Raw genomic sequence first — 11,622 nt, 5'->3', positions numbered from 1 at the left:
AGTAAGGGGGAGAGGACCGACCCTTGTGGCACCCCACAAGTTAGGGGCCTTGGGGTCGACCTCTGCCCCCCTGCCAATACAGACTGCGTGCGGTCGGTGAGGAAGGAGGAGAACCACCGCATAACCGTGCCTCCCACTCCCAACTCAGCCAGACGCCGCAGCATGATACCGTGGTCCACAGTATCAAAAGCCGCTGAGAAGAACTAGGACAGAGGAACAACCCCTGTCCCGGGCCCTCCAGAGATCATTCACCAATGTGACCAATGCCGTTTCCGTGCTGTACCCCGGCCTGAAGCCCGACTGGAGCGGGTCTAGATAGACTGTTTCCTCCAGGTGTCGGGGAAGCTGCCACGCAACCACACTCTCCACAAGCTTGTTAGGAATATTTAAATGGAACTAGACAACCCATGCATCATTGGGTCCCAATTTCAGAGATATTTCCTTACCTAAGAGAAATAAAATGACCATGGCTGAGCAAAAAAACAGTGAGGGAGGGAGTGACTTACAACTTCCGCCCGTCTTTTCCATTAAATGTCCTTGCGGCAGGCAGGGAGCATCAGAAGCCAACCTACCTACCTACCTACCTTCCTTCCTCCCTCCCTCCCTCCCTCCCTCCCATTTACTTTACTTGTAAGAAGCTTTCAGGAGAAGATCAGTGGGGAAGCCTGCACGAAATTGCAAATTCAAGGAGAGCAGGTTCTCAAGTGTCTGCTGATGGCTGTGGAAGGGAGTGAAGGGCTGAGTAGATCAGGAATGGTATGTGCGGGTGCATGAGAAGTATTGCATGGATTGGGAAGGATGGGTAGGTGTATGACAGAAATATTATGTGGTCAGGGAGGATGCATAGGGGGTGATATGGGTCAAGAAGTGTGTGTTGGGGTCATAGGGGTAAGAGGTGCCACATGCTTCTTTTTCCAGCAGGGAAGGTAAGTGGCTATTGCTGGATGGGGGAGGGAATGAGGGATTGTGAAATTGGGAAACTATCACAAAACACTGAAACTGAAGATTACATGACCATAGGAGCAGTCCAGAAGCAGCTGATAGCACTGAAACAGCCACAACTTTCTCAAATTTTATGAATGTAATCCATCTATGTGGTTGCTAAATATAAATCATGATTTGAGGGTACATATCTAGTCATCCATCCACCCAGCCACCCATCATCCATCCATCATCCATCCATCCATCCATCATCCATCCATCCATCCTGCTTACCATTATAGAGGTTGTAGGATTTTTTAATATATATATTTGCTTTTAATTTTTATAAGTAACTAGAGTTTTCAGTTATATTGTGGCACTTTTCTACTCTCTAGGAACACTCCAGCTGCATTCCCTAGATGGCACCATTTGGTGATGTATCTATGCTGCAAACAGCATATCTGTTTTCTTTATTGTACTCAGATCATTGCATTTTTAGAAGTTTTCATACAAGCTGCCATGTCTCATTTAGTGATCAGTCTTTAGTCACCCGACAGAAACTTATTCGGATAAAATAAAAAAAATTTTTCTATAGAGTTGTAGTTTCTTAAATCTTCAGTAATCCTTTTTTTGTGATATATACCTTACTAGTGTCTCTCTAAAGATGTCAATACTCTGAAGAACATAACTTGAGACTCAAAATAAGAGGTATTACTACGAAATTATTATAAAGACATTTCTAAGCAGATGATTGAACTCATCATAAATAAGTGCTTAGCAATTCCTGCTTAGATTTCAGAATGGTTCTTTTGAGTCATGATTTTTATCTTAGTTGCACTGAAATGATGATGATCATTTCCAGAAAAAAATGCTTTAAAAACTGAAAATGAAAGTAAAATAGCATTAATATAACATAGCACTTAATGCTACATATAGTGCAAAAGTTGTATTTCAAAGAAATTTGAAATATTCTTTAATTAAATATTCTATGATTGACATCATAATCTTTGGTTCTTAATATTATCTGGCTCTTGATAGGTAAGTAGTTGAGTTTCCTGAAAAAAATGTAATTGATTGTAATTGATTTGAAATGGTTATTTAAAAGATTTAGAAATTCTGCATTTAGAATGCTGCCATTTGTATGTTTGTTTATCAAGGGAGGAAAGAGAGAGGTCTATAGGAATTGTTTTTCCAAGGTTTATTGTCTTTCACCTAACTTATGTTTGTGAGTCACCTGCCAAATATGGAAACAGACCAAGCATTGACTAATGTTATCCCAGAGTTTTTATTAACAGAATAAATGTGAAAATGACAGCCAAAATTGCTTGTGATAAAATAATAGAATATATAAGATGAATGACTGTGTCTACCACAATGATCTGGAAACTCTCATTGAGCATTTTAGCATCAGGAGCTTCAATTACAAGCCATACACTCTCTAATCTCAAACATGCAGTGTAGAAAAAATGTTTTGTTCAGCTTTTCTGAAATCAAATACAAATTTATGCTCCACAATATGAGTTTGCAAGTAATTTGCAAATGGATGTAATAGTGACATGTTAAAGTGTTTACATTTTTCTTAATTAAAGTATAGAAACTATAAAGTATAATAGCATGTTACATAGAAACTTACAGATCCTAATACAAATTCACTTGTCAATGATCATTGCAATCAATATTTTGAAAGCATTTAAAGCGAGTGCTCCTTTGTGCACAGGCGACTCTGAGGTTGTGTCTAATCTGTCTCTAGTTAGATATAATAATAATAATAATAATAATAATAATAATAATATTAATAATAATAAAGTTGGAAGGGACCTTGGAGGTCATCAAGTCCAACCCCCTGCTCAGGCAGGTAACCCTATACCATTTCGGACAAATGTCTGATTCAGAGCAGATCAATTGCAAGGCCACATAAGGTGCCTCCTTCAGAAACTCTTTCCAAAGCAGCAAGCTTGTGTTAGACTCAGCCTGGAGTTTTATTGCATCTAAATTTATTATTTGGGGGGGGGGGCGCTAAATTTTGTATGTGTTTAGTTCAGTTGCAAGGACAGGCTTCCAGGACAGAGAAAGGTCTTTTCTGCAGGTGTTGGCCTTGTATCTGGAAAGGGAGAGATGTGGGAATATCCATGCCACTCTCCCAGGAATCCTTTCCAGGACACCTTTCCATGACCCCTTTCACCACTTCTTACAATGCCTGAAAAAGGGTCTAGCAGCTGCAAAATGTTCCAGTGAAATCAGTCTGCCATTAGGTAATAGGGGCAATGCTAAGGTGAAATCTAGGAAACTTCTCAGATGCAGAAGTTTTTCAGCAGTACTAACATTAATAAAAATTTGTGGTTGTAACAAAGAAGAGGTTAAAACAAGCAAGCAGCTCATAAAAAGACAGCAATGGAAAATATGATTACCTTTCATGTATGCTTAACATATTGCTGTATGGTGCTTCAATTTTTCATTCAGGCACTGGTTATCACTTAATGTAGCCTAAGACCATTGTTTTCCGCACACTGTTTTTTTTAAAAATGAAAATAGCACTGAGTACCCACCAGCTAAGGTATACATTGATTGATTGATTGATTGATTGAATGTTTGGGAACAGATTTAAAAATCAATTAGAAACCATTTGTCGGTGAGCATAGAAACAGAATATCCTGTGATGTAAAAATTTTTGGCATCTAGGCAGCTCTGATGTTGCTTGTCAAACTAAAATTTACAGTCTACATGTGCAGAATCTCATACCTCCAGTCTTTTGGTGACTCCACCTAAAAGCCCACAGGAAGACTTTCTTCCTTTTCTAGAAAGCAATTGTCTCTGACCTTTGCCACCATTGCCATTATTTAATATAACACTAAATGGATTGAATTAATTCCCTTCTCTTTTTAATATATATATTTTCAAGAACGTTTCGCTTGCAAGCAAATCCTTTTATCCGCTAACCCAGATTCATTTTGCCCATTCATTACTGTTTGCCTCTTTTATGCTTTCTTTTATATTAGGCCAATTTTTTTGCTACAGAGGAAAATGTATTAATAGTATCATTGATAAATATATAAATATATCAAGTTAACCCTCTTGCTTAAAATGGAGTGTTTGCTCAAACCCATCAGTAATGGTCCAAAAGCATTTATTTATCAAGTAATATAGAGAGATGTTATACTTATAGAATATAGAGTTGAAAGGTACCTTAAGAGGTCATTTAAGTTCAACCCGCTATGCAGTGCAGGATTCAGTACAGCATCTCCCATAGATGACTATCCAGTTTTCTGTTTGAAAAACTCCAGTAAAGGGGAAGAAACCCCTCCATGTGGTAACTGTTTTCCTTTCTGAACAAACTTACTTAAGTTAAATTACTCCTAATATCCTAATCTATCCCTACATCCTTGAAGTTTGTCCCATTAGTTTTATCTTACCCTCTGGAGCAAGGGAGAATGTCCAAATCTTTTACAATGCGACTGCCTTTCAGATATGTAAAGGCAGCTATCGTGTTCCACGTCAATCTTTTCTTTTGCAAGCTAAACATTCCTAAGTCTTTTAATCATTCTTTGTAGGATTTAGTTCCAGTTCTCTCACCATCTTGGTAACGCTTCTCTAGACTTGTTCCAGTTCATCAGCGTCTTTTTCAAACTGGCTGTGTAGAACTGAATTCTATATCTAAGTGAGGCCTGACTAAAGTGGAGTAGGAATCATATCCCATAGTCTGCTCTTTGCTCTTGTTGCTCTTTTAAATACTGTGTAAGATGTCATTGGTCTTCTTTGCATATGTTGAATTTAAGATTTACTAATACCCAGGACCTTCTCATATGTTTTGCTCTTGTGGCAGATTTCGCTCATTTCTACATGGCTTTACATTTCTCCCTGTTAAATTTTGCTCCATTTGTTTCCATCCATTGTTCTAGCCTAAGACTTTTTTGATTCCCCCTTCCAAATATTAATCATTCCTCCTAGCTTTGTATCATCTGCAAATTTGGTAAGCATTCACCCAAACCCCCTCATTCATAAAAACAGCACTGGGCCAGGGCAGAGCCCTCTCGCACCGCACTCACCATGTCTCTCCAGGTAAATTCAATGCCATTTATAACTGCACTTTGAGTACAGCCCTTGAACTGTGGATCTACCTGATATTTCAGTTCTCAAATCCATATTTGACCATTTTGTTAACAAGGATGATATAAGAGACTTTGTCAAAAGCTTTGCTGAAATCAAGATATGCTAGATTCATGGCATTTTCCAAATCAACCAGGTTAGTAATTCTATCATAAAAGATATCACATTGGCTTGGCATGATCTGTTTGGCATACATCCAGTTGGATCCTCTTAATTAATTCCTAGCTAAGTGCTCATAGACAAGCTGTTTGGTAATATACTGTACAGACCGGGACACTATGACATCCTGTATAAATAGAGGGGGTGGGAGCGAGGCAGGGGGCTGGCCAGCCAGCTCCCCCCCCCTTCCTGCCTTCTTGCTCTCTCTCTCTCTCTCTCTCCCTTCCCCTCCCCTCCCTCCGCTGCCCCTCGCCCCCCCCACCCCTGGCGTTCCCCATCTCGCCCGTGTTTTCCCACCACCCCCCTCGCCGGGCAGCCTCGTCTGTGCTTGTAAATGGTGACCGTCCCTGCTGCCCGTCTCGCTCACTTGGTTTGTTTATTATTATATATTTTTTCCTGCTTCCGTTGTTACACTCACACTCTTCCGTGTTTTATTAAAGGGGATGAAAAAAAAGCCGCCCTGAGTCCGAAAGGAGAAGGGCGGGATATAAATACAATTAATAAATAAATAAATAAAATATGCTTAAGGACCTTGCCCAGTGCCAATATCAGGCTCACAAGCCTCCAATTTCTTGGGTCCTGTTTAATCTTTTTTTTTAAAATGGGGAGGAGGAAACCCCATGCCTTCTGAGACCTTGCCTGCTCTTCAGGACTTTTCAAATATTACAAAAGTGCAATTCTGCAATTACCTCTGCTGATTCCTCCAATATCTTATGTATAATTCATGTGGCTTAGGAGACTTTAACTCATTTAGCTTAGCTAAAATTCCCTCACTTGCTCAGTGCTCATCTTGAACTCTAGTTGACACAGACACATATATATCTGCCTCCAGTGGCACAATGAGGGTCAAGCAAGTGTTCCTTTACTTTCCGAAACAAATACTTACAAAAATATTCTCCCTAGTCCATAATTATAATCATTAATAGATTTTTGATCCTTGTTTTTTTAAGTACAGTGTAATGTTGCTTTGCATAGTTTTGAAATGAAACAGAACAGTTTGATAGATAAATGGTTATAAATACCAAAGCAGGTACAGAGACAAACAGATAAATGTTTACTAAACAATGTTTAGTAACCCTAAAAAGGGGACTCCCTCTTGCACAGTATTACTGTTTAGCAACATTTACCATTACTACAATAAGTTTCCATTCTAGTACAAAGTAATGAGACAAGAGGTGCAATTCAATTTATCTATTGCTTCCTTTACAAATTGTGGACAGTTAGCCATTGCTAACAAGTAGTTAGCACAAAATCAGTGAGGCCAAATAGCCTTTTTTGGGCCAAAATGGAAATGAAGAAAAGCTCCAGGTGTGACTTTCAAGAAAATGAATAAAAAGGTTCATAATTAAATAATAGAAGAGCACAATGATTGCTCCAGGAATGGAAAACCACAAAAAGAAACTCTAGATTAAGCACACTAATGGAAGCTGTATTGAATTAGCATCAATTTGCTATTTAAATGGGAAAAATACTTTCACATTAAGGAAAGATGGATGATAAAAAAGAAAATAGGACAGTGGGTGGGGAAGGAGAGAGGGGCAAAGAGTTTGTTTTTAATAGTCAAATAAAATTATTCCATAGTGCTCTAATGTATACATAATATAATGGAAGGTGGCAGTTTCATAGATTAATTCCAGCTAATTAAGTTCCATAGTAATAAAGGTTCACATTATTAGTTTGAAACAGAAGGATAACACAGATGATCTCAAAAATGTTGCACTATCTAGTATATCACAGAAGATCTAAAAATTCATCACAGTTAAAGCCACAGTTTGTCAAAGCATTTAGTGCTAAAAAGCACTTTCTCCCAGGTGAGAATGTGTCATGATTTTATGAGCCAAGAAATTTTTAAAAAGGTCTAGTCAAACAATGTAAGAGTTGTATATCAGTATAGGACTGTGGTCCATGAATTAGATCAGCCAGTGCAAGCAGAATTTAAAGACAAGCTAAGGTAGCCACTGGCAAATAATTATGCCATAACTCAGAATTGAGGGGGAAAAAACCCTCACATACCATTGGCTCCAATTATTATTATTTGAATAGAATAGCTTCACTCTTGCACAATGACTTGATGTCAAAAAGGGAAGAGGGGAGGAACTCATAAGATCCGGACAATTTATTTTATTTTCTCATTTATTCATTACAATTAATGAATTTGATTTATATTTTACTTTTCTTCCTAGGGCCCTGGCTTTGAGGTGAGACATCTGCAGTTATTCATCCTTGGATAAATTTTCATTATGATTACTGAAAAAGAGCTGAAGATAATTGACTTAAAGTGGTAAGCCATATTATGACATCGGGCATATAAAATGCCATATTGGACATAAGCTAAAGATTTGCTACCATTTGAACATATTAATAAACAGCATTTTAACTACTCTAGACCCTGCCACTCTTTTTTATTTGGTAGGACAAGAAAGGGCTATTTTGGGTACTGCTTACAGTACTTGGTCTATGTTTATCAATCAAGTAACAAAAATGGCTTGTAGGGTACTTACCACGAATGTATAATGTTGTGCAGACTTGGCCACAAATTCTGATTTGCATTCTCCAATACAGAGGAGTGCAGGACCGGAGCTAATGTCAGGCTCAGCTTGCCCCATTTCACACACAATTCTGAAAATGTAAAATCCATAGTGAGTTCTACAATAAGAAAAAAATGCTATTATATATATGCACATTGTTCATCCATAATAGTATGGCTGATGCTCTCGTCTGATGAATGAGCTAATTTTGGAGACTTTTTTTTTTGCTGTGCAGTAATTTAACAGAAGAGAAAGTCAGAATTAGATATAATTATTGCAAGCTGTAAAGTTGAGTGCTAAGCAAAGCACAAATGGCAAACACATTATACTATTGAAAAGAAAGTGTGAAGACCTTGAAGTAATGGCTGAGATCAATAATGGGAACCACTCTCATTGTAGGTCGCAGTTTAATCAGCAACAGGCACACAAACTCTAATAAGATATGATAGACTTGTCACATTTGTCCACCTTAGAATGCTCTAATGGTGATGAGAGAATGAGTTAAATTGACATAAGGCAATAATATTTTGAGATAAACAGGGAATGTGACATATTTGTAGACAAAGAAAAGGTAATACATGAGCATTCAAACCAAGTAACTGTGGTGTGAACATAAATGAATGGCCCTCTTCTCAGCTTCTCTTTACATCCTCAATCAATATATGGGGAAAAATGGGACTGTGGCCATCAGCATTAGCATCTATGCTTGAATGGCAGATAAAGAGACAATATGATTATAAGTTCCTCCAAAATTTACAGGTATGAGTGTAAGTCTTGAATATGTTCAATTGGACATGTAGTGTGGCTGGATTGTAGTTTTATATTGCCCAATAAGTTTGAAGCAACAGACATCACCATAAATGTACAAATTGAAGAGAAAAATGGAAAGTGAATATGTGTTTCTGTTTTTTATGGCTTTCTTTGCTATTGTGTTTTTCTCTTCCTGATGATAGTTAATTCAATGTGCTGTATGTCAACAGGAAACTTATGCTTTCAGACTCAAGGAACAAAAAAAAGAGGAATCTCAGCCCAGAGGGATTCTAAAAAAAAGAGGAATCCCAGCCCATCATTCTAAATGTTGTATATTTAAAATAGGTATGGTGATAAGAAGTGATAATATAAACCTGTTTGATTTAACAGATTGTAACCATTGTTCATGGTACAATTATTCACCTCAGCTCTTATTGGCCAAAATGCCAAACAAAATCTGTATGATCATCTGTAATAGATTAATGGCCTCTTAGTCATATAATCTTAATTTCTCTTCTAAAGCACCCAATTTCATTTTGAATGGAAGGTTCTCTTATATCAGGGGTGTTAAACTACCGGCCCACGGGCCGGACACATCATCCCAAAACCATGCCCACCCCATTGCCGGCAATGGAGAAAAAGCTCCGATACGTTGCGCGACGTCATGTGACGTCGCGAGTTTGACATGCCTGTCCTATATCAATCCAAAGAATTAAATAGACAAAAAATAAAATGCACACTTTTAGATTCTATACAAGATAATTCAACTATTCATCTTAGAATTAATTTTGTACTTATTGCTTTCTGCTATAGATAGTCCTTAATTTAAACTAGTCATTTAGCAACTATTTGAAATTACGACAGTGACAAAAATGATTTAAAATTGGTCTTCACACTTGTAACCATCGCAGCATCCCCATGATCATTTGATAAAAATTTGGGTGGCAACTAGCTTGGCAAATGGCATGTATGGTTTTAACATGGTTTTAACATTCTGGGGTCCTTACTGCCATGTACAATCTTGCTGGTCTGCTTCTAACAAGCAAAATGGATGGGGTAGCTGGATTCTCTTAATGACTGTATGAATCACTTAACAATTGCACTGATTCACTTAACATTCATGGCAAGCATGATTGTAAAAACAACCATGACTCACTTAATAACTGCCTTGCTTAGCAACAGAAAACCTGGTCCCAATTGTGATCATAAGTCTTATTCGGTATTATATTATTCATTTAAAGTTTATACAAAGTTTACACTCAGTTTTGTGTGCTTACAACATTATACTGAAGAAATCTGTTCTATTTTACCCTTGGAAAACAAGGCATAATAAGAGGCATTGTGTCAGAGACAGACAAAGAAGAAGACTTGCAGGGAAGAAATTGTGAACTGAGAACAGCTCTGCTAAAAGCAGAGTTGACAATCACTGCAAAATAAAAAGCTGTTGAATAGACCTTTGCAATTTCTATCTGGGCGAGCACTTGAGATGAACCACAAGTGTTTCATAAAATTAGTTCTTTTGAGAAGACTGCAAGACAGTAATCTCTGGCAAGTTTAGGGCTCTGGGAGATGAAAGAATAACCATCTTTCTGCTCAACCCATGGTTGGTGCCTTCAAAAGGACAAAGGCTTCACATACTTCTTTTTCAATCATTTTAGTGAATTTCTTGTTAACAGGTTTTCAGCTATTAGAAACCTTTGGATTGTCAAGTTTTATAGCACTGGGTGAGTTTCTGTGAGGGATGGAGCCTACGGGTTGGGCGGTAGGGTGTGTATGTGTGATGTGAAATGATAGTTTCCCAGGAAGGAGAGAGCACATTCCAAGGAGGGGGTTGAGACAGGAAGCAATACAACCTGGAGCTGAATGGGAGAAAGAAGACTTAGGATAGCCACTCCCTAGAACAGTGGTTCTCAACCTTTTTAATGCCGCGACCCCAACCGGTCGTAAGTCGAGGACTAAACCCGTCATAAGTCAAGGACTAAACCAGTCGTGAGTCGAGGACTACCCAACCGGTCGTAAGTCGAGGACTTTCCCTGCCCGGGAGCGCGGCACATGCGTGGTTCCGCCCCCTGCGCCGGCCGAGGCGTAGCTGGCAAGCAGCAGAGACGGAGCAGGCCGACCACCAGCTGGCCCAGCTCAAGGGAGGTAAGGCACCCGCCGGAAAAGGGGAAAAAATGGCGGACAAAAAAAATGGCGGACAGCCTTGCTTGGCGACCCCCATGAAATGGTCGATCGACCCCAAATGGGGTCCCGACCCACAGGTTGAGAACCACTGCCCTAGAACTTCTCAGGATATATAGGTTAATATTAAAGGTTTAGTCTGCCAAGATTCTGAACTTTGATTGGCTTGATCTATGTCTTTCTAGGCCTGGCCTGATAATTTCAATCCTTAGAGAAAACAAAATTAAATACAAGTTTAAACTTAAAAAATATTTTCAATTAACAGCAAAAGGGTAATTAGATCTTAGAAAATTACAAATAGACTAAGATAGTTTTGAAATATGATTTTGGAATTAATTATAAGAATCCTCCCAATGGGAAAATGTTTTTGTTTTGAATTCTGTTAAAATGATAATATTCAATGGTACAATCATATACTTAGAAATCCTTTAGTGCCCTAGATTCAGTTAATTTGCCCCTAGAGATTTAAATTCATTCAGGCTGAATAGGTATTCCCTAGCCATGTTTTTTCATTCATTTTAAACTTTCTCTTTCTCTTGAGTAGTTATGTTTTTTTATTTAGTGTCTACTAACATTTTGTGATATTCATTAAGTAGTTGCTGGTAAATTTATTTATTTATTTATTTTCTTTGTTCTCTCCTTTCTTTTCCTTTTATTTTGAACATTTCCAAACTTTTATTACAAATAAGACTTTCTTACTATTAGCCTATTTTGCCAACCCGAGTTCACTCTGAGCATTAGACTTTCTAACACCATTTCTACAATTCTAGACTATTTTTCTCCTCTTTCCATTTCCTATTTGTCTCCTTTTTGTTACCAGATCTCATTAAGCTTTTTGCACAGTCACATTGGGCTTCCTCTGTTAGTTTTTTCCCCCTTATTGAAATTGTTTGTACTTTTAGTGTATACTTTTGAATGAGCTTTCTCTAATCTGAGGCTCCTTTTCCCAACAGTTTATCATACTATGGATGACAACTCT

General features: G+C 38.0%; 1 protein-coding gene across 1 annotated transcript in view; it reads right to left on the bottom strand.

The window, feature by feature from the left end:
- Nucleotides 1-11,622, bottom strand: part of PLXNA2 (plexin A2) — a gene marked incomplete at its 5' end in the record, with an annotated part of 261,184 nt that overhangs the window by 80,471 nt on the left and 169,091 nt on the right. The window contains one exon of the mRNA XM_015816987.1: nucleotides 7,686-7,803. Coding sequence (XP_015672473.1) covers nucleotides 7,686-7,803 — 118 coding nt within the window. The remainder of the gene's footprint in view (nucleotides 1-7,685; nucleotides 7,804-11,622) is intronic.

This window comes from Protobothrops mucrosquamatus, unplaced genomic scaffold (genome assembly GCF_001527695.2).
Source record: "Protobothrops mucrosquamatus isolate PMUCROS unplaced genomic scaffold, P.Mucros_1.0 scaffold546, whole genome shotgun sequence".
Lineage (NCBI taxonomy): Eukaryota > Metazoa > Chordata > Lepidosauria > Squamata > Viperidae > Protobothrops > Protobothrops mucrosquamatus.
This window is presented reverse-complemented; position numbering and strand designations above follow the sequence as displayed.